The sequence below is a fragment of the Aspergillus bombycis genome (assembly GCF_001792695.1).
Source record: "Aspergillus bombycis strain NRRL26010 chromosome Unknown contig00134, whole genome shotgun sequence".
Lineage (NCBI taxonomy): Eukaryota > Fungi > Ascomycota > Eurotiomycetes > Eurotiales > Aspergillaceae > Aspergillus > Aspergillus bombycis.
The window spans coordinates 37,236-60,444 of record NW_019170136.1 but is presented as its reverse complement, the minus strand read 5'-3'; the positions used below and the strand labels follow the sequence as shown (position 1 = coordinate 60,444).

Below are 23,209 nucleotides of genomic sequence, written 5' to 3'. Positions count from 1 at the left end.
CAATGGAGAGCACGCTTGATTTACTCCATATAAGTCACTTTTATGTAATGTAAGTATATACTGGAATCTGTGCCTTTGATTCTGAGTGGCGCGACACCGTGACTGAGACCAAAATGCGGTCAAGAAAGGTTTGATTTCAATGTCTTCGAGATTTCTTCCCTACATCCTAATTGAGTGGAAATTGCCCAGCAGGAAGGAAAGGGCGGAGAAGTCCGAGCTCACATACATATGCCAGCCATACATATAGACTATACATTATCAGTCGGCCAGTGACCTCATAAATGCTGTGTCACCCCTGCTACGCCCTTTAAATCCCGAGTGAGCATAGACCTCTGCAAGAACAGGGGGCCCCCACAGCGTTTTGTTGCCCTGTGCTTTGCAGGTGGCGGACAAAGTGGGATTTATAGACTAATTAAGGACTTTACTGTCCATCACTGTGGGTCGGTACGCATGTTAAAGCACCTGAAAACCTGGAAATCAATAGATTCGGTCCTGCAGACCTAAACGTGATGGGACACTCCCGACAAGGAACGGCAGGCTGTACACAGTATAGCACCTTGGCGGCCCATCTCCTACATATTGGGTCACGCTCAGGGGGTCATGAGCCTTAGGTTGAATTATGAAATGGCTGAAGCCCTTTCTTACCCGGTCTATTTACGTGCCTTCCGAACAGGGGACCGGGCACCTCCATGATGCAGATACAGAACGCCATCGCCGTGGACTTGTACTCCAATACATGACCTATGACGTCCATTCGTCCTTAGACATACCGTCATACCCTGGCACAGCCTTGGGTGCCATGTTACCCCCATTGGAGTAAAAAATGAAAAAGGAATGAGTGCACGTACTAGTCTTTTGCGATCGTCACCTCATTTTCTCGACACTATTGGTTCCTGGGCTTCCCTGCCTTCACCTAGTGAAAGGTTAATGCGCTCTCTGCATCGGGGAGCCCCTTCTTATTTGTCTCTTGGTAGGCTAAACAGAATCAGAGGGCTCCATTACTAGTCCTGGAAAGAGTAAATCCATGCGAAGGAATCTTAGTGCAGCAGGTCGTAGTGACTTGGTTTCTTGCAGAGCTTGCTCAAGAGTCAAAGCAAAGCACGCAGGGTGTACTATGTACTAAGCACTGGATGCGAAGGACGATAGAACCGGTGGTATTAGCCTGGGATATCTGCTTGAAAAGTCAGTACTGGAGAGAAGACACCAATGGGCCCTGTAGTTCCAGGCAACCCAGAGGCCCTGTCCCATACAATGGTAGATAATACTAAGTCGCTGTTAAAAGGGCTTACCCGCCCGTGATCATCCCGACATTCTGGGTCAAGTCACTTGACCAACCCACTGTCTCTTTCGGATTCCCTCTTCCTTTGCCTCCTCCGTTTCTACTCACTACTAGTCGACTAGTTTAGTATCCAAGTGGACGCGTCGCCTTGCCGCCATCCCCAACCTTTTTCGGCTTTTGTGATTGGATGGCATCCTTAGCCTGCTTTTTTGGGCTCGGCCCGGTGGGGATGGCTTCATTCTCGTATGTTAGTCGTCCGTTGGATTCCAACGTTGAGAGCTAGACATTTGCCTATTGGTTGTATCCCCACCTCTCCTCAATACTGTCTACCATGTAAGCAAGCTGATTTGTACCTGGTTGAGAAGGTAAGACTTGTCTAACGGTATAGGGCGACTACAACACCCGGCCGTTCTATGGAACGAACATTGATGCATTAAATGATGTGTTCCTGCCTTGTAGGGACACAGTTGTGCAATTTATAAAAGCTCAATTGTGATTCATCCACAACGTTAGTACGCGCAGGCTGAAGCTATGCTTCTCCGGTCGATCCACTAGTCGTTCTGGGATATTGGTTGCGAGATAGGACCGACGCTATCTGAGTCTGCAGGGATAGGAGGCGTCACACAGACATGCGCCACATCAATATTCCGGGAATTGGAACATGGCTTGCTGAATATTTTACTTGCAAGCTATGATGAGTTTACTTCCATTCGCGTCCCACACTCTCACGATCCAATGCCACTGTGAGAATCAGAAGTTTGGCCGAAAGTATGACACATAACTCGCTATCGCCGGCAAGGCAACCGCACATGCAGTAGCTTTCTCGCTCGAAAAGAACGGTTGCAATGCTAATGCACAAGTAGCGCCCCCGTTTTGACCTAAGGCATAGGCAGCCTACTCTCACACGGACTTCTGTATGGAGGAGTCCATAGAGAAACCTCAGCTGAGAACGCATGGCAATGTGGCGGTGACCGCTGTTATGGTCCCCACACCATAAGGATGTTAGCCACAGCGACTAGAGCAAGGAATTGGTCAGATCAGACCACTAAGGATAGAGCAGTGGATTCTCGACCAACTTTGCCAAGCCGAGGTATACTGGGGGAATTTTTTCCCCCCCCTACTCGGTTAGTGTTTGCTACCTGGGTGATTATCGCGGAGAATTGTATACACAACTTGAGTAAGTTTTAGTTTACTAACAGAAATGGCCGTCGGCTAGTTATTCAGTGTTTGTCCATGCCTCAGTCAGGTTCCTTGATGCGGCTTGACTTTCAAACGTTCACACTATGGCCCATGTTGAGCTGGGGGTGATAACCATTACCCTGCAAGCTGGGTGACTCAGATCTACCAGGTAATGGGAAGAAGGGTTGTTGTAGTAAACACTTGACAGGTACTCCGTACACCTGTCCACATTGCGGTCAACAACCCTGCACATCAGTGGACATAACGGGATCCGCCGTGTTGTCTATGTATTCATATTCTCATTGGACGACTGACATGCCGAATATTCGGGGCCACTGTGGATTCCCACAACCCAACACAGTCAGTTGAGGTTTGAGCCTTCGGCAAGATTGGGGAATTCTCTAGGAGTGGAAGACAGGGTCTCTCTATCGACCTGATTGTCTCCTACTCCTACACCAAGACTGCGGGTCTGATGCTTAGATCCCCACAAATCTGTATATATACTCTTCGAAGATCCATATCATCATTGCACGGTGTGAACGAGCTGCAGTCGCTAGCGGGGCAGCGATCCTGGTAGGCGATTCTCGTAACCATAGAATTGGGTCATTCCACCGTGATCTCAATACTTCGGGTCAAGTGGAGCACCTGAGGATGTTGGCGTTCGTCGCGATTGATCTACGCCCATCGCCAGGTCGTCAGATAATTTGGATGGGGATTACTGCGCCTGCACTTTCAGCCCCAGATTTGATACACTTAATTCTATGATCGCCTGTGCATTTGTGTCCCGGCTAGCTCAGCATCAGCGACAACATCCTCGTTCCCTGAGAAATACAATGCCCAAAAACACAAAAGAAGAAAAAAAAAAGGAAAGGGAAAAAAAAAAGAAAGTACGGGGTGCTGAGAGGGATGGACTGGACCAGGACTCTACCCTCCTTTGAACCAGGCTCTTGGACTTATTGCAGACCAAGAATCCCAGACCATGATTGGTCATGTCACAGTCTGTCGGCGTGCTCCTAACTGGGGACACTCAAATCATGCCTTCTCAACCAGTACATGATCGCCCTGGTCCGAATTTGGAATCCTCTTTACCCACCCACCAACACGGCTCTTGATTAGTAGCGTCATTGCAAGGGACTACCGCCGAGAAATGGACATCAATGTTTCGACTGACTTATATAGTGTCTAAACTGACCGCACTTGAGACTTAAGACCATCTGTCATTGGCCCACTTCTTCATCAGTTGCCGACGATTACACCTCTATCGTCACTTTCTTCCATACAAGCTTCAATTTCTGATAGCGAAGGAGAACCGGGACCGGATGAGAACACCCTTTGTCGCTGTTATTTATCGTTCCTTTTTTGTTCGTTTCCATTTTATTTATCAACGAACCGGGGGAATTATTTCGGGGATATTCTTAACAGAATCCTGTCAGGCACGCAACGCCGCTGCAGGGTTAGACTCGCCCGTCAATGCCACACACATACACAGTGGGCACGCACACGTCCTCACAAAAGCATCGCCCAGTCCGACTCTTCATATCTGCTATTTCCTCTGCACAGTCACAGATTGGTATAGAGTCAGAAAGGGTGGAATATTCTCGGTCATCAAGGTTGGTACGACCGTTGCGAGTCTTCTGTTCTCTTTTTGCCAGGACTGAATTGGTCATCAGACGCTCTGTTGCACACACTTAAATTTTTTTTTGTACATTGGTATTGTCATTCCTAGTGTGAGTTGTACCGACTTTCATCCATTCTGTTTGGACGGTGCTTCGCGCTTTTCTTTTTCCTGGGTTATTTCTTTTTCTTCGGCGTGCCCCTCGTGCAGCTGCCTTGTTGTTCTGCCTTGCAAATTAATTTGGGCTAACTGATGCATGTTACTCGAATCAGCATTCTTGATACACTCAAGTAGTCGGCCCCCGGTGGGTAGTCATCCTCACGTCTTTGTTCTTTCAGGACGGAGTCCAAGCCATCGTGTTGTTGGTCCCAAGTCGCAGCTGTCTGTTTGCCGGATCTGTGTATATGGCATCTGGCCGTCCCGTTTTGTTTCGTCGTCGATCCCTCGTCAATTGTCTTTGTAAAGACCGGCATTATATCATCTCTTAGAACGCTTACGATAACAAGGCCGCCATCTTATTTGCTATTTTGACTGATGCCCGCCTTGCAAAAATCGGGAATTAGCCGCCCGACGTTTGCCAATACTAGACGCAAAGTGGAAGGAGAGTATAGGTGATAACATACCCAACCTTGTATACTTCTGCATAGATGTCGAATACGCCATTACCACAATGGACGCACTCCCTTCCCGACAGCCGGTACCCCGATACGAGCACTCGTGTCGGTGACGATGCAGGAAGAGGATTAGCAGCAATTCCAAATCCCGCATATTCGACTCAAGAACCCCCGCGGTTTCTATTTCCAGACAGTCAAGGCTATGATCCTACTGCCAGTACCTCGACTCCTCCTAGGTTTGTATTTGAAGGCGCAAGGCGGGATAGCGCGGAGCATCGATATAGCGTCTCCTCAAGCGCGAGTGGGCCTCTTGCTCCGTACGCAGCGCAGCGTTTGAGCATATCAAAGAACGCTGACTACAGTGGGCCATCAAGTTCCTATCATGAAACATCAAGTCAAGGCCGTGGCTCCATAGGCTCCACGGGGCGGGCGAACGACATGGAATCTCTGTAACTCTCCCTTTTCTTAGCTTGCGACTTTCGCTCCTGTTCTTGTCTTTGGATCGATCTGGACTCGCTCTAAAAGAAAGAATTCCGGTCTAGGGGAGCCTTATGATGCATTCTTTTCGATGTTCTAACTCGACCTGATCAGATATAGTAGTTCATCCACGACGTTTCCAAGCCCCGTCCACTCTGATAAGAGCACGGCAATGTTCACCACCAACCCTATGCCAAAGTATTCAGCACAGCAACCGCCGCGTCAGACAACGTCCGGCGTACCCTTGGGCTTTGAGAACCTGCTTCACCATTCGCCGTCACCACCCCCGCGGCGGCCTTCAACAGCCTCCCGTTATCATTTACATATTCGACAGCAACCAATGGCGGCAAGAGCTTGCGGGTTTGGTGATAGAGATCGGCGACCTGTTGATCCACCACCCATCATCCAATTGCTCCTAACCGACTTCGACCCCGTGTCAGATCAAGATAAGGATATCTTGCAAGATCCGAGATTTGCTGTTGGTTGTCTTCTATTCCCTGCGGTGACATCTTCCCAGCAAGCCTCATCAGATATGGAGAGAAGGGTGGCCATTCGTGAAAGTCGCCTTGGATCTACTGCGAGCCCAGGTCAATCAACGCCTTTGCTTTCCGGAAAGGCGTTCATTTCTCCTTTCTATGTTGATGCAGACCCGGACCCTGCGACGGCACCTGCCCACCCGACTAGTGAGGATTACGTGACGCAGAGGACCTCTGCAGGATTGGTACGAATGAAACAACCGGCGACATTTTTCATATTCTCCGATCTTTCAATCCACGCAGCTGGAGAGTATCGGCTGCAATTTCGGCTCATGAACTGGGGCCACGTGGAGGATACCGGTCAGCCTATGCCTATCCTCGCGGAGGCGTGGTCGGAGCCATTCCAGGTGTACCCAGCTAAGGACTTCCCCGGGATGCGAGATTCATCCCCGCTCGCAGAGGGACTCAAGGAGCTCGGGTTTACCGAACTAAAAACAAGGGGCAAGGGGAAGGGCAAGGGAAGGAAGCGTTGACGTTATCAAGGGCCATTTATGAATGAACGTCCCGTCTTTGGGCCAATTTCCCAGCGTTGCGATATCTCAGAACACCGTCACTCCGGCATCATGCCTGTTTCTAAAATACTCAACTTTACGATCTTAATGAAGGCTTATGAAAAAAAGAAATGCCTTTAGAGGCATATGAACTTGATCACGGCTCCACTCTATATGAAGGACCCGATGTAGTGCTAAAATGGAAACCTACAGCAGACCTGAGACCCAGAGCCTTACGCATGTATCCGGGTCCATCTTTGAACGAGCAAGTTCATGCATTTATAGTGTACCCAGTACATAACAATGGATGTCCCTCTAGGAGATATTGCACCCGTATTCCTCCTATTCCTGGCGCAGCTGGATAGCTGGCCAGCCTGATTTCAAGCATTTGTGATATAATACAATGATAGCAAATAATCAAGTGTCTACACCCAGATAGCCATTGGGCATAGCGAATTGATATTGTTGTACAGCGTATAGCACACGGGTATCAACCAAACACAATAAACAAACCACACCTCACCATCTCTTAGCGGTCTATCTAGATCGAGATAGCTCCATCAAAGATCTAGCAACTGAAGCGGCACCTCAGGCCGAAACTTCTCATCCCGCCAGACCTTCAGAAGCTCATCCTGGGACGTCGGCATGAACTCCTTCGCATCGGCAGTGCGCGAGGACCAGAAGAGCTCCCACGCCGTTTCATAATTCCCATCCTCACGCTCAACGATAGCGAGCAGCAACGCGGCCCGCGAGTCCCATGCTTAACCGCCAGGTTATACCAATCCACCGCCAACTTCCGATACTCAGCGTGCGACTTGACGTCCGCAGAAAGGAACGAGAAGAACCTGCCCAGCGCGCCGGGCTTCTTCTCCTCCACCGGCTTGGCCGGATCAACCGTCCTCGTAGCTCTTGGTATCGCCTTCGCGTCATCCCCCTCCGACACCTTCACCCCACGCCGAGGAAACCACCCCTTCGACGTGAGATAGTAGAAATTCGCCAGCTTCAGACAAGCCATCGCATCCCCCGAACTCGCCGCCTTACTCATACCCTCCTCATAGCCCTCCAGATCCATCTCGCGCATCAACAAACTCGCATGATCCTGCAACGCCCGCGGATCCTCATACTCCAGCGCCGCGCTCCGCACAACCTCATCCGCCCCCATCGGCTCCCCCGTCCTCTCCTTCAGCCACGCATACACGCGCCACGGCGTCTCCATCACCTCAGAGATCAAGTAGGACTGCTCCGCCCCGCGCGGCGCGTTCTTGGACGGGTGAATTCGCGCCAGCACCGCCTCCATGAGCTCCAGGGCCTGGGTATATTTGCCACGGCGACCCTGCACCTGCGCAAGCAGCTGCAGCGCGCGGGGATCGTTGCTCGTGCGTCCGATCTCCTCCAGCCGATCGATGACGGCCGTCTGTCGGACCTCTGTGCCCCGTCGTTCCGTGATCGTGAGGTACCGCGCCGTCTGGTATAACACCGGCACGCGCCCCCCGGCCAGACTGCACGCCGCCAGCACCCATTCCTTGAATCCCATGTCGCTTGTTCCGATGTGGTAGCCTATCCTGAACACCTCATCTACGTCTGCATTTCCCTCCCCCCCCCCCGGGTTGTAACACGTTAGCCCCAAATTCCTCTCTAGATACTTGTACATTCGGCAAGAGTGAAAGTAACTATCTCACCATCCGAAATCCGTAAAACAAGCTGCGCCGCCGGCGGATGCGCATACGCCGTATTAAACAGGCCCTTCGCGATGCGAACAAAGGTATCATGATCGACCGTGACGCCGCCATATCGGCGAGCTTCCTGGTGGAGGGTCTTCGACGCGGTATCGAGGAACCGCAGGCGCTGGGCCAGGTCGCCCTGTGCTGGCGTCTTGAGGAGCCCGTCTTCTGTGTAGGTGTTTGCGACTCGTGGCTGTTGGGGCCGTTTCTGGGCTGCTTCGGCGCGGCGCACGGAGGGTGAGCGAGCGGCGTTGGCGTGAGGGGTGGTGTGGAATTGGTGGATGCGTGGAGCTGTTGTTGTTGTGGTGGTGGTTTGGTGGTTATGTGCGTTGTGGTAGGGGAGGCGAGGGAGGAGGCGTGGGCATTTTCGGAGCGGTCTTGTGAGGGACATTTTATTTTTGTGGTGGTGGGTTGTTTTGGAGAGAGTGAGGTGGGTTTTTGTTGGAGGTTATGGATGTGAGGCGGAGAGATTTGTGTCTCGGTGGAGCTGTTTACTGGTACTTTTACTGCACTGCACGCTTTGACTGGCGATGTAACTGTGAGTGGATACTGGAATGGATTGGGTTATGGATGTCTATCTATCTTGGAAGTCTGGTTTGTGTGATCTTGATTCGCCTGCAATTGGAGCTCTACGCATCGTCTATCAACTAAGAAACCCATGATTAACTTCATAATAGTAAAACAGCATATCTATCGTCCATCCGCCGTGGAAAAGCGCAATAGACAGCAGAAGAGTTGAACAGATACAGATCGGTCGTCCATCAGGGATCCAAATTGTCCAAATCAAGAGATGATAATGTACATTTGCCGCCGTTTTCCCGCTTTCCGGTTATATCAGAAACAGTTCAAGAGATATACGACGGAGAAAAGAAAACACTAAAAACACAGTAATAAGTGGTGAGAGACAAAACTCCAGCTCGATGATGCAGTCCAATCACAACGTCCCGGCCGTTCCTGATCCCCGTCGCCCCGTTCGCCAGAGCCAGGAAAGAGGGCAAAGATCACCAGGTATAAATCAATTCATCGAAATTATTAATCCCCCGTTTACTCCATGATGGCCTTGGCACCGACGGCCTTGAGCGTCTCGATGATCTTCTCGGCGTCCTCCTTGGGCACGGACTCCTTCAGGACCTTGGGCACGGATTCGACGAACTTCTTGCTGTCAACCAGGGACAGGCCGAGGAGAGACTTGATCTCCTTGATGACCTTGGCCTTGGAGGCGGGGTCGATGGACTCGAGTTTCAGGTTGAAGAGGGTTTTCTCCTGGGCGGCAGGAGCAGCCTCTTCCTCCTCGGCGGGAGCAGCGGCGGGAGCAGCACCGCCGGCCATGGCGAAACCGCCAACGGGGAGGTCGGGGATGTTGAGGCGGGACTGCAGGGGAAACAATGACATCAGCATGGGAGATTCAAATCAATTGATCCTATCAAGGTATCCCATCTCCCCCCCGGGGGGAGGTGCACGCGAGTAAAAACAGTGCACCACATCGGTTTGCGATATGCGGAAAGAAGCAAACAACGAACGAACCTTGAGGGTGGCCACGAGGTCGGCGGTCTCCAAAAGCGTCAATGTGCTGATCTGGTCAACAATCTGGCTGATCTTAGGGTTGACAGGGGAAGCAGCCTCCGCCTCGGTGGACTGCCATCTCCGTGTCCGCTGAGACAGATATGTCGAGGAAGAGAGGCGCAAAGAAGCGGCGGATGGGCGGACGATCTGCCTGCAGCAGCGAGCGGCGACCTGCGAAGAAATTGACATGATGGCTGTGAAGGGATGTGACCGGAGAGGAGACAGACGAGCGTAGAGGAGATGGAGAGAATCAGGCGCTGCTCAATCAAACCGAACCAGAGAGCTATCCGAAAGTCTTGAACTGAAAAAGAAAGTCGAGTTTCGGTCCGGAAAATCCAGGTCTCGGTCACGTGAGCTGCCCGGCCGATGCACCGGAACGCTTCAGCAGTAAACATCAACCACAAAACAGCTTCGGGTCAACACATAAGTACTGTAAAATAACTACAATTCGTGCTACGGACGGTAGGAATAATATAGCCAAATGTGACTCGCATTATACATAGTAACCAGTATTACCTCTACTCTCACAACACGCTTATGTCAAATCCTTGATCAATGGACTTTTCATGATATCGTATCTATCACATTCCTATTTTAACCCCCAATTAAATATGTAACGCTTCATGTTTAATCCTCATCCCAGTTGGCGTTGGGGCCTGGTGGCTTGGGACCACCTGCTTGACGGGCAACGATGATCTGATCGACACTGAGGACTGTCCGCGCGGACTCGCTGGCCAGGCGAATAGCCCAGCTCTTGGAAGCCAACAGGTCGAGAATACCCTCCTCAACGGTGTCCAGAGTACCGGCCGAGGTAGACGATTCCAGATCAACACCGGTTGTCCAGTATGGCTCCTCTTCCTCAGAGCTACCCGACTCCTCTTCTGACGAACCTTCGGCACCAGTGCTGGCGCGGTGGTGGGCTGTGTACAGACGAGAAAGAACCTCGGTGGCATCGAGACCAGCAGACTCCGCAAGGGTGCGGGGGATGACCTCGAAAGCCTCGGCGTACTTACGAATGGCATACTGAGGCAATCCTGGGGTCCGATCGGCGAATGCAGAAATCTTCTCCACGAGCTGGATTTCAGTAGCGCCTGCGCCGGGAACCAGACGGGGGTCCTTGGTGATGGCCTTGACCGCGTTCACACCATCATCGATGGCGCGCTCGACATCGTCCAAGTGGTTTTGTGTCGCTCCACGCAAAACGATGGTAGCTGTGCGGGTCACGGCATTGGCCTCCTCTTGACGGAAGACGGTCACACGATCACCGCCGATTTCAGTGGTCTCAACGACATCAATGCTACCCATTTCGTCGGGCATAGGGGCTCCCAGACGGGCAAGAGGAGTAGCGCCGACGACACGGCAAAGTCTGCGGAGTTCGAACTTGGAGAGGATCTTGATCACGAGGATGTTGAAGCGGTTGAGGTAGTGCATGGCCAGGTCACCAACGGAGGAACCGGCCACAACGACGCGAACACCGGAGTCATAGAGCTCCTTAATGGCGGTCTCGAGGCGTTCCTCCTCACCCTTGGTGAAGTTGAGCATCTCATCCGCGCTCTTCAACAGCACAGTGCCCTTGGTTTCGGTCTGAGAGATGTCGATGGGGCAGCTGAACACGCCGACCTTGGCCTTGGAAGCCTTCTTGATGTTGCCATCAGGTTCTCTGCCAAGGACCATTCCCTTCACTACACGAGACTGTTCCAAGCTACCACCCATGATCTTCACCACACGAACGTTGTCGACGTTGAAATTAGCGGGGTTCTTAGGCAGGACTGCGAGCACGGCTTCCGCAACCAACGAGGCCAAGGTATCCTCCGTTCCGGACTGCTTGCTAGCGACGACTGTACGAAGAGCCTTGCTGAGCTCCTCCTGAGAGCGAAGTTCCTTCAGGCGATCGATTTCGAGGTCTGCGCATGCGACAATCGATCAGTATTTTAACTTCAAAAGGAGGCCGCATTCAACGCTAGCCCCTGAGGGAACGATGAGCCATCGCAGACGTGGTCACACCCACCTTCTAGCACCTTGAGGGCAAAGTTCTGTGCCTTCTCATAACCCTGAACGATGTCGCTCGTCTTCAATCCCAAGCGGAGCAATTCCTCAGCCTTCTTCAACAGTTCTCCAGCCAGAATGATGACCAGGTTGGTACCGTCACCCATCTCCACGTCCTGCTGCTGACTGGCCATGACAAGTAGCTTGGCGGCAGGGTGTACGACATCCAGCTCCCGCAGAATGGTAGCGGCATCGGAAGTAAGAACCATCTTCTGCAGGTGGTTGATGACGATCTTGTTGCGGCCATAAGGACCAAGCGACGTTTGGACGGTCTGCGAGATAGCCTGGCAGGCTTCGATGTTACGAATAACGGCGCCATCTTCGGCATCGTGGCTGCAGGTTCCAGAATTAGCTATCTCGTAACGTACGACCCCGTCTGACTCCCCTCAAGTACCCCGACTGGAGTCTTTGTTTCAGAGGATATCAGGCGGAACATTCCACAAGTGGGCTTCGCTTACCTCTGATAGCCAGGCTTGAAAAGCCCGGCCTGGGAGGGACCAGGCATAGACAACGACATAATGACAAAAGACTTCCTCTCAAGTTATGCACCTAAAGAAAGAGGAAGATGATAAGTAGATCAGCCACAACGCTGTCCTGAAGCTGTCTCTGGGAATTTTTGACGGAGAGCTTGGAGACGGTCTGGCGGCGGATGTTTGTTTGGTTTGCACGCGGAGGGGCTCCCCTAGGGCATTTCCCTTTTGGGCCACTGACTAATGTTGTTCTACATTGCATACAATTGATTGAGATGGGAATTGGTCATTATATTCATTGTACAGGGTCTTGAGTCAGTCCTTCTAATTTACAGAAAAGATTACCTGGGCCTGAGGCACCCATGTCCACCTACATAGCAGCTGTCACCAGCGGTCATGATAAGCGGCTTGTCGGAATCCAGGCACTGAACATCAGTATATCATTAGCCATTCTGCATCGTACAATGAAGAGGATGGGGTCTTACTGAAGCCTCCAATGGCATGGCACCCACTATCTTCATATGCAGCTTCCGCTTTAATGGACCTAGAGTCGAGTTAGAACATCCCAGTCGTAGTAGTACCCACAGCACCCTTACCATTCACGGATCGCCTCCATACGGTTATAACTCTTTCAACACATCAGCAAATGTTCTGGAAACCAGTTCTAACTCTAGTGAAGGCTTACCGAGGGATGTGTTGACAGAAATTGGGGCGGTGCTCCCTTCTCAGCTTCCTGCATGCGTGCCCACCTAAGAGAGTGTTAGTTTCTCAATACAAGCAATGGCCTTGGTCGCATATGGCTCGTAAATCTGGAGAGTTGCTTGCAACTCACAATTCGACTGCGGCCTCGTGGTTGAAACACGCTTTCGACATCATCACTACTATGCATTAGCTATGTAACACCAGCGGTAGAACAACGAACGCACTTAACCCGATTTCATCCGCTTCAGCCTATCAAGTGATTAGTTGAGTGACCTTCCAACTGATGGCTATGTCAGACGTACCTCCTGGGTTCGTGAGTTTGGCAGGCTATAGGCAAGGTTCATAAGCAATGAGGGAAGTTGGCCGGAGATGTCAAACAACAGTGAGACCAGGAAGGCAGCTCCCATGGTAATAAAGCTATTGCTCATGCGCTCCGCCGGATGATGGGCCACCACATGGGCAATCTCATGCCCTAGCACGGCCGCTAAGCCATCCTCATCCTTGCATATAGGCAAGATACCGGTGTACACAAACACTTTTCCACTGAGCTTTCGTTCAGTATATGGACAGCAAGTACGACATAAGAGATAGCAAAGCAGGAGGCTCTCACCCAGGAAGAACAAATGCGTTCAGCATGTTATCGTCCTTGATGACGTGGACCTTCCAGTCTGCGCCTTCAATCGGCGCCTGCGGAATCAAGCGCTGCAAAACACGATCCACCTGTATGGTGAGCGGGTGATACTCGGGCAGAATGCTTCCACGGTTTTCGTTCAAGACTTCCTGGTAGCTCTGTCTACCCATCTCGAGTTCCCGTTGCGCGGAGACGCAGTTGAACCGTCGGCGGCCAGTCATCTAGACGAAAGGTATCAGTACCGAGTACAAAACAAAATGTCGGGTCATCCTTGCGTCCTGTGCGATGCTAACCCCACTGATGCAAGTGACGCTGTCGATCACATAGCGTCAACAACCGGGGACGCACCTCTACCGTGTCGGTGTTATATATGTAGAACCCACTAATTCCCAGCCCTATTATAACAAAGTGGTGTGGTTTGGCATCCTTCACCAAGCGAATGAAGAGCGGCTCGTGTCTCGGGTTATTAAATCTCCTATACTGGTTTCCTCCATATTGGTACCCTCGCTTTGTGGAGGTAGAAAATGGTCGGCCGCGGAACGAACTGGATGGGTGTCGGAAGGTCCGAGAGAAGGGTGTCGAGTAACCGGAGCGGCTACGAGGGAAGAGGCATGTCGAGATGGATCGAGGAAGAGCGAGCGGCGTGGAGTTGGAGGTAGAGGGAGGAATGCGACGGAGGAGCGAGGAAGGTGACGCGGTCGATAACCGGGGAAAGCTGTGCAAAAGTGTACTCCTCATTTGTAGGCGTAACATCTTGGACCGTTTTGCATTTTAAACCGAGGGCAGTCCGTGATCGAAAAGAAAAAGCGAATTTATTGTCCAACACGGCGGAGTAGCGAGCTGAAGCTATTCCAGTTGGGCCCGACAGATCAGTGGATCCCTGGGTTTCCCTATGACGGAGGGGACCAATCAGCACGATATCATTTACACCTCGACATCAAAACAGGGAAAATAGTAAATAGTCGTAGGCCCTACATACAGGAGGTTATACAAACAGACCTATATTCAGTAGATCAACATCATAATCAGGAGCGCTGCAAACGAGTCAATGATTAACACGGCGCCTTCGTCTACGTGGCGTACGCTTTCATGTCGAGGTGGATATATATTTTGTCACTTCCATAATCTAAGAACTTCGTTTCCATTTTTCTGGGTTTGTGTGATATTCTATATTGACAGCCTCTACTTGAAAGATGTACCATATATATATATAGGAGATTAATATATATCCTACATCTATAGAGTGATTTACAAACTCTCAAGTATTTCAAAGCTCCGCTCAAGATGTCACAAGAGTATAGCCCGAACTATAGTTTAGCCGCAGAATTGGTCCTCAAGATTTCAACGTGCCATACCTACTACCTCGAAGATAGACACTGTGATATTCCCAGAGGTATCAAAAGAATTAACTACTGAACCAAACTGTGTAGCTCAATGGACTAATAAGTATTTCCACCGCATCCCAAGTGCTTCTCAAAATGTAAGAGCCGGTGTCCAGGCAAGTCCATTCCTGACTAAACCAAAAGATCACAAAACTCAGACCCTAGGATGATATCGCCTTGGTCGCATCTGATACAGCTATATCCCGTGAGCGTGGCACCCTGTCAGCCACCGTGACACAATATCATTCAATTAATGTAAGGTAACATACTGGCCCCAAGGCAAGCCCGCCGAACAATGCTTTGCATCTTTAATAGCGCACCGATATGCCCTATACACGACAGGGGCTAGAAAATTGTACAGTGATTCCTTTATCGTGGTAGTCAATTGTTTTCATGGATTCTTGCCCTGTGATAGGGTAACGATGCATGATTGGTGATTATGAGAACCAATGGAAGCCAGTAGTTGACTATAAGAAATGAGCCCGGAGGCTGCACTTACTTACCAAGGGTAGCATGACTATACTACTCAAGTAGTATCCTGCTCAGCTTGTGGGAAGTGACATGTCTGCGTCTCAATCAACAAATCAGTCTAGCTTCGTGCACTCCCAACATTACACTTTGGGTATATTCCAAGCCACGCATTATACCTGCAGCGTTGCAGACCTGTTGGGCGCAGTTTGCTGAAAGTTTGATCATGGCGCTATACACCGACATGTCCACGACAGCATGCAATATTCCCAACAAAAAACCAGGGGCAATATGTCCAACATTAATTTTAGAAGTACGGCTTCATTCAAAAGCCACCAGATCATGGGTTTATGGCTAAGTCATACAATTGCGTTATTTAGTACGCTGAGTTGGCATGCTACAGCGATGAGAGTGGACTCGTACTATTGCTTCAGAAACGACGCTCAACATGGCTTCTTATCCAATGGTCCGGTACTCGCACAAAGGGCATGAAACAAACTATTCCAGAAGCCCTACTCGAGAACTTAATCCGAGTTGGGCACTGTAAGCGCCGCTATTCTGGGAACAGTGGCTAGCCTCAGAGCCGCAGTGACGTCCAACACTTCACAGGCATCTAGAACACGATCAACTATAGCCAATAAACCATGTACTTGAAACGGCCAGTGTATGGAATCTAACTATGGGTCTACAGAGATAAGGTAGCGGCTCAGCCTCTTTCAATGGTTCAAAGTGACTCAATCATTAGCCGCCTGTAGGCACAGGAATCGTTTCGCCGTGCTCACTCTGCATGAGCGAAGGCGAATCTGGTCGAACAGGTTCAGCGGCTACATCTAAGCAGATACCATGCAGGTCCTGTAGGACATGGACCTTGCTTGCTTGCCTTATTGTCTAGGAACATGGATGTGTTTCCTAGATCACGCTGGTCGAGACGCCGGGTTAGGATGTGACATGCTCGACAGGAACCAGCCGTCAAACAAGCGCTGTGGGATCCAACGGTTGGAATTCAAATGCTCCATTCTGATTGCGCTGTACCTGCACACGATCAAGATAAAAATACTTGCGTTTAGATCTCCGGTAGACTGGACAGCAGCGTTAAGGTGCTGTTCGTTATTGATCGACCCCGCATGTTAGACCCGATGGACGAACACTAAATCGCCATTCTCGGAGCACTGGTAATTTCTATTAATAAATAGACTCATAATTTGTCATGGACGAGCCCAAGGCAAGTAATTAGTCTCGCTCGTACGTTGCCTGGCGGGGGTCCACTGCAGACGGTAGACGAGATACCGTGTGTGCCCATCACGTCGGCAATGTCTTCTTTCTGTGCAAGCGTAGGACTAAGTACAGCATAATACATGTGCTACCGAACTACAAACATACATACAAATGTAGTTTTGGGCATTATTCAGTGAGGGTTGCATAGCTTCACTCGGCCGTGCTCCAGGATTTAGTTACAGACTGGAAACGGGTAATGCGAGTGAGGAAAAAAGACAGGGAGAAAAGAAAGAAAGAAAGAAAGAAAAAGGCAAAGAAGAAGAAACGAACTATTGAAAATCGTGCCTTCGCATTGAGATCTCGAAATATCCGCGAAAGTGACTCGAGCTCAACCGCTGTTGTGGCATGTCACGATGCACATCCATATCACAGTTTCTGCTTGTGCTTGTTGACCAGGGTGTCTGCAGATTGACCTCACATTCTTCTAAGGTGATTGGTGAACCGTTTAATTACGGCTACTAAATCAATACTAATTGTTAGCGTGCAGCTGCAGGAATGTGATAAGGTCCGGCAGAAGCGTTGTGACGACTTCCAGCCTTGTCAGCACCCTGTCCCGCAATTAGGGTCGCCAGGGTCATGGTCCTGAGATGATTGGAGGTATTCTGTCCTATACTAGAGAAATCACAATGAAAAATCAAACGAAAAGAGATAACAACATCCTGTGAGGCAACAACTCACCACGGATGACTCTCGAAAAGAATTGATACAGTCAACCTGGTCCATGAGTCAATTGTGTCCGAAAATTATCCCGGATTTGTTGCCGGCGTGACAAGTGTGACTGGAGGATCGAAGGTGCAGAATTAACCAAAGCTAATGTGAGCTTCCAGGTCGAATCATCCCGGGTGGGGAAAATCCGGTGGCTGCCAGATCCTGCTGAATGAGGGGGAAAGGATCATGGGAACGCAAAGGTTAGCGGCCAATGCACGGGATGGGAAGAATTTGGATTAGTTGGCGCCGAACAGAGCTAATTATGGCACGTTGAAGGGGGAGCGATATTAATAGCAAAAGCGCTTCAGAGGGAGGAATTATGGCGGATTGTAGGGGCAGATGGGCGGCTAAATGATACTAATTAAGATGTTATCACATCTTGGCGCAAAGTCTGTCGGGGTCGCACGGGGCACTTGGTGGTTCTCCACTCACGGACGGTTGGCTGCGGATTTCCCGTTCTGCATGGACAGTATTAGCCGGCCATCGAATCACCGCGGCAAAAAGGAAGCTTGGCTCACCCCACTCGATTAGCGTTCAACACTAATGCTGTATCAATCAACATCAACTAGACTCCATGCGGAATTTGCCTAGTCGAGCATTCAAGAACCCCGCAAAGCTTCCGTGAGACGTCCGAGTACCACATCGACACTGGATTGGCGCCAGCTTTGATGAATGGCGTCTTCTATGTACATTTGGTGTTACTTTGGCCAAGTCTCTTTGGGCATAGTCCGTCCTCTCGTTCTGTACGGGCAAGGTCACACCCGTGCCATCGACAGCCTATGGAGAAAGGACGGACTCGCTTCGTGTAGCCGTTAATACTACTAGGTATGTATGAATTCGGATCATGTGGGGGTTTAGTTCGTAGAATACCTGCCCAATGGGGGGGGAAATTGTGGTAACTCCAGCTAAAGTGATCGCTATTTGGGTCCACTATTGGATGGTCTCTTTGTGATTCATACTACCAGGCCATGAACGGCGGGTTCCCTTTTCATTCAACCCTTAATACCTTTTCTATAGACCGTTGGACGCGGTGGTAACTGCGGGTAAGCGGAAAAATAGCAGGCCATCGCTCAAGAATCGGGCGTAGGATGTGGTAAGCGAGGGTGTCCAAATACTCCGGTGATGTCCCCCTGCTCATTGGTAGTATTTGGTAGTATGATCCTGGGGATGTTGTACGGTACCTTGGATCTGAAAATGGAACCCAGAAAGTCAGAATGAAATCAATAAATCAAAAAAAATGAAAGAAAAAAAAACTAAATAAAAAAAAAACAATCCTATAGTCGGACGAATACCACTTAATTCCAGGGATAACTCGGGCAGATACATTGCGATAGATCCAAACCCAATCAATTTCCCAGCCGCCAATATTGGCGAGAAGACGGTCACCAATGATACTGCTTCATGACCTGCATGGGCGCCAACAAGAAAGGTAAAAAAGATTCCAAAATTATCCAAAATTAGTCTCGTTCCTTGCTCGTGCAGGTTGTTGCGACCCCCCTGCTAGTGGCAGCCGCCAGGGTTCCGTCCTGCGATCATCCCCCCAATCCGCTATCTTTGACGCTCCATCCCACCGCCGCGTTTCCCACCCGATGCTGCTCACTTGCATCCGACGATCTGAGGTCCAAAATAGAAACATCATGGCCTGTCAGTCGGGAAACCTTGGTTTTAAAGCTTCGTCTATCCCGCCGCCATGGAGTTTTTCGGTTCACTGTCTCGCACACTAGTTCTCTGTCGCCGCATCCTTTGTAACCGCGCCTTTCCTTTTCTTCTTATACTTAATTAGATAGCAAAGGCTGCTGGTTCAGCTTTGCGATTGCCCCACGATACTCCCCATCCATATACCCGCAATAGCTCGCCAGGCGACTGAAAACCGGTCACTTCCGCAGCCTATCGCAATTTATACCGGAGTGCACGGACGATCTCACAATACTCTCCCTCGACTCCCTCATCAACATGCCGTTGACATCGAGGAAGAAGACCACTCCGATTACACCGGCGGCGAACAAAGCCGCCACAGACTCCGCTCAGTCCTCGTCCAGTGAAGGCCCTTCCACAAGGACTACGGGAAAGACAAACAACAAGTCGCACAAGAGATCTCGCTCTGGTAGGTTCAAGCTGAAGACCGGTCAACTTTAGTGCCTAGGTTTTAATGGAAAGTGGGTGGTCTCTGTAGGCTGTTTTACCTGCCGCCTCCGCCGGAAGAAGTGCGATGAGCAACACCCATCCTGTGGTGCCTGTATTAATCTTTGTGTGAAATGCGAGTACAAGCGCCCCATTTGGTGGGGTAACCCAGAGCAAAGGCGAGACCAGAAGGAGCGCATCAAGAACAAGATTAAGCAGACGAAGATGAATGAACGCAATGGAACCCTAACTGGTGGGTTGAGCTCCCCCGTCTGGTCTTCACCTCGCCTACTGACCCTCCGTGACCATGGACAGTAGATCAATCTGGCCACAGTCGCAGCTTGGCTGCGACATCGCCAACGACCCCTGAGATTGAATTTAACCGTCCCATTTTTGCGGAACAACAGGACATCTTCGCGTCGCATCTGCCGACGCCAGCCATGACCCAGCCAATATACGAGCCCTGCCCAGGATTCGAGATTGACGTCAAGACAGAAAGACAAACATTTGTCAATGATGTGCCCTTGCGACATGACTCCATGAGCTCAACGTTCAGTACCTTTGCGCCGCCCCAGTTAAACGCACCGCTACCAACATTCCCCCAAGAAGAGTGGTTTCCCGACGAGTACTTCCCACAGGCCCCGGCACTCCCTGGTATCGACCCGGCGCTTTGTGACCAGAGCATCCAGCAGACCTACGCCCTCTTGCAGTCGAATATCCCGGTGAGCGACCACGACCGCCCCCTGCTAGACCACTTTATCAACAACGTCTTGCGCATTATTTTCCCCATATTAGAGGCACATCAGCGCGGGCACTTACGAGCACAAGCTATCTTACAAGCCCTGGAGACCAACAAAACCTACCTTCACTGCTGCCTCAGTGTGGCCGCGATCCATCTCAAGACAACCGAAGGGATAGTGGGAGAACAGATCGACCACGACATCATGCGACACCGCTTCGAAGCGGTTTCCCAGTTGTGTCTCGCGCTGGGCGAAGACACTAAGCACGAGGAGATCCTTGATGCGACATTAGCCATGATATTTTTCCATTGCTCCGTAGGTCCGGCGGACGACTACCTTCCCGACATCCCCTGGTATGATCACTTCCAAGCGGCATCAAATTTGGTGAGCCGGCTCGGCCTGCCAACCACGCCCCCCTGTGGCAATCCATACATGCTCCCCCCCTTTAGTATGACACTGACATCGTGGATTGATATTCTTGGCTCCGCCATGCATGGCAGAACCCCTGAGTTCGCTCATACTTACCGCTCCAAGCACCTGAGTGGCACGTCCTTGGGTTTGCGGGAGCTGATGGGTTGCGACGACCGTGTAATGTACCTGATCTCCGAGATCGCGTGCCTTGATGCGCTGAAGAAGGAAGGACGAGTTGACGCCATGGCGGTTTGCTCCCATGTTTCGGCCTTAGGAAGACAACTCGAATTTACCGAACCTGCGGACCAGACGCTCGAGAGCCCTTATACCCCTATGGGAGTCCTTCGCCCCGATATCTTGACCAAGAACATGACGGCAGTCTTTCGAATCGCCGCGCGAATCTACCTCTGCAGCCTGGTTCCGGGATTTGACCGAAGCCAACCAAGCAATATAAACCTCGTCCAAGCCGTAGCGAATACCCTGCAGTATATCCCGGCCGGTCAGAATGGATATGATCGCTCTCTAGTGTGGCCACTTCTTGTTACTGGGGCCTTCTCGCAACCAAACAGCCAGTTCAGGACCATCTTGGCTGATCGGTGTGCTGCCCTGGGGCACCATGCCGACCTCGGAAGCTTTGGCCGTATGTACCGCGTATTGCAGGAAGTGTGGAGAGTTACCGATGACCCGATCGACACCTTCTGCCAGGCAGAAGAGACCCCGGTGGAATCTTCCCCAGCGAGCTCGAGCCAGGTCGTCAAGCTTGAGGCACCCGAGTCCCCCGAACAAATCTGTACCGACTGGACGGCGAAAGAGATCAAGAAACCGCAGATTCATTGGCGCGAAGTTTTACAACAAAATGGGTGGAACTACCTTCTGATTTAGATTATTTAGATACCCTCTCTCTCCATGGGATTGCATCTTATGACGTTTACGCGTCCCTTAAAGGGACCCATTCAAGCGGGCTTGAATATGCGACCAACTCGGAGATCTCGAGAGTCATAATCTGCGCCAAGGGGATATATCAATGAATGCAAGCTCGAGTGATGGCTGGATACCATCATTCCCGAGCTTATTGCTCCGTCCTGCTTGCCTTCAGGAAACGTCCATATATCCTAGACTGTGTCAGCTTGGTGTCGGCTCTTGGATCTGTGTCTCCATTCTTTATATATTATTGGCTCTGTTTCACTGCTGGCCAGGGAAATCATGTCACGAAAGGTTATGAGGAAGCATTGGATTTGTGGCGATAGTTGCAGAGGCGCGAACAGTCATACCCCCCACATGGTGTTTTCGGCGTTTTGGAGTGGATTGGCCATTCCTTGGGACTATACCTGTTTATAAAAAAAACCATACTATGTGTTGTTGGCATTGTGTTTAGTTATGCATTGTGATTTGAATTGATTTAATGGACTGTAATCAGTGGATACATTCGTGCTTGTTCAGTATGGGCTATGTAACACCATATATCTTTGTTCAATTATAGTGCAGGAAAGAACTGCTACAGTCCGTTCGCATATAGGAAAACAAAAAAGAAAACGCTCCGGTCGATTCAGTGTAGTTCTCTGTCTACCTCTACTGAGACGACGACTTAATGGATATATCTTCAGTCACGGTGTTCTTTATTAGTTTGCAGCAGTCCAAGAGGCCAAGGGCATCCACGCCCTATGTCTTGAGATCGAAGCCCTGCACTGAGTTGGTAATGTCTACTGCTCTCGGTCATGGTTACACTCTTTCTTTCCACGTCGTTATCTTCAGGTAGCTTCTCGCCACCAAGTGGCCTGCTTCGCCCTACCACCTCTTCCCAGCTCAAGATAGGAAGCAGCGCTCGTTTCCAGGATTTCTTTTTTTCAAGGATACCGCCTCTCCGCACCTAGTCAACAACTGTAATGACCAAAGATATCACTAGACGGAATGTCAGGACTCTGCTACATTTTCAAGCCCAGATTGCTTATATCAGTTATCAAACTGCAAGCCCATATCTCTAGCGATCTCAAGCTCAAGACGTAAACATAGGACAAAAGCGAGACAAAGGTTGTACTTCTCTTTGAATCTGAGATCTGAGCAGTGAACTCAGGTAGCCTCACGCCAAACGGAATCTCGTCGGTGGTAGCCTTAAGGCGTGCATGGCATGAACTGGCATGGTTAGGGTCTCGTGGATACAGCTTTCTTGCCTAGATAATTGTGGCGCTCTGTTGTGGGAATAGCTTTCAAGCCAATTCCCACGGATTCTGGCAGCAGGTCTTTCATAACCTCAGTCATTCTGGTCAGATATACTGTACCTCTGTGGTCGGCATAGCATATCCTGTAAGACCTCCCAGCCAGTCGGGCTCAGTTTGACTGTGGCTAGTTCGGCATTCTCATTACTTGAAGGATCTGGATCCAGCCGCCGCCCATTGAAAAGCTCACACCACGGCTTGTATGACTTCGTCAGCCAGCCAGCAAACTCTGCGGTTTCTTGCATACGAATCCTACCGTGACCGTCGTATCAACCCCCTTTTTCTACTTCCAATGTCCCCCTCGACCCACAAGGCGCTGCCCCGTATTCTCAATTTATATCTTCTTGGTTTGGTCTGCACCGATGTTAAGCTCCTCGGAGGTGTCGTCAACAGCCCCGGGTCTCTCGACGAGTGCCAGGCCCATCCATATCTAACTAGATTCCATATAAGACCAAGCCTAGTGGTATCACTTCTCCAGTAATAGACCATAATTGGTTTATACCTAGATGTACCATCGCATTAGGAGGTCGGGCCTGGCAAGAGATGAGGATCGAACACTTCTCTTCG

The 23,209-nt window shown here is 50.5% G+C and overlaps 5 protein-coding genes across 5 annotated transcripts; 2 read left to right on the top strand and 3 right to left on the bottom strand.

The window, feature by feature from the left end:
- Positions 1–4,720: 4,720 nt before the first annotated feature.
- Positions 4,721–6,173, top strand: ABOM_010952 (velvet factor family protein; the record flags this gene model as incomplete). The annotated part of the gene is made up of 2 exons (XM_022538080.1): positions 4,721–5,136; positions 5,279–6,173. The coding sequence occupies 2 exons, from the start codon at positions 4,721–4,723 to the stop codon at positions 6,171–6,173; spliced, it is 1,311 nt and encodes a 436-aa protein (XP_022384424.1).
- A 578-nt stretch (positions 6,174–6,751) lies between these two features.
- On the bottom strand, positions 6,752–9,664 carry ABOM_010951 (mitochondrial 54S ribosomal bL12m domain-containing protein; the record flags this gene model as incomplete). The annotated part of the gene is made up of 5 exons (XM_022538079.1): positions 6,752–6,904; positions 6,958–7,772; positions 7,871–8,289; positions 8,961–9,283; positions 9,437–9,664. 5 exons carry the CDS (start codon positions 9,662–9,664, stop codon positions 6,752–6,754), a joined length of 1,938 nt encoding a protein of 645 aa, XP_022384423.1.
- A 438-nt stretch (positions 9,665–10,102) lies between these two features.
- ABOM_010950 (chaperonin-containing T-complex subunit CCT8) lies at positions 10,103–12,038 on the bottom strand (the record flags this gene model as incomplete). Its single annotated transcript, XM_022538078.1, has 3 exons — positions 10,103–11,379; positions 11,484–11,854; positions 11,980–12,038. 3 exons carry the CDS (start codon positions 12,036–12,038, stop codon positions 10,103–10,105), a joined length of 1,707 nt encoding a protein of 568 aa, XP_022384422.1.
- A 337-nt stretch (positions 12,039–12,375) lies between these two features.
- On the bottom strand, positions 12,376–14,077 carry ABOM_010949 (M48 family metallopeptidase; the record flags this gene model as incomplete). The annotated part of the gene is made up of 9 exons (XM_022538077.1): positions 12,376–12,416; positions 12,477–12,535; positions 12,588–12,619; positions 12,677–12,740; positions 12,824–12,869; positions 12,918–12,942; positions 12,996–13,236; positions 13,304–13,545; positions 13,673–14,077. The coding sequence occupies 9 exons, from the start codon at positions 14,075–14,077 to the stop codon at positions 12,376–12,378; spliced, it is 1,155 nt and encodes a 384-aa protein (XP_022384416.1).
- A 5,033-nt stretch (positions 14,078–19,110) lies between these two features.
- ABOM_010948 (Zn(II)2Cys6 transcription factor) lies at positions 19,111–21,311 on the top strand (the record flags this gene model as incomplete). The annotated part of the gene is made up of 3 exons (XM_022538076.1): positions 19,111–19,261; positions 19,331–19,531; positions 19,594–21,311. 3 exons carry the CDS (start codon positions 19,111–19,113, stop codon positions 21,309–21,311), a joined length of 2,070 nt encoding a protein of 689 aa, XP_022384417.1.
- Between the last annotated feature and the right edge of the window lie 1,898 nt (positions 21,312–23,209).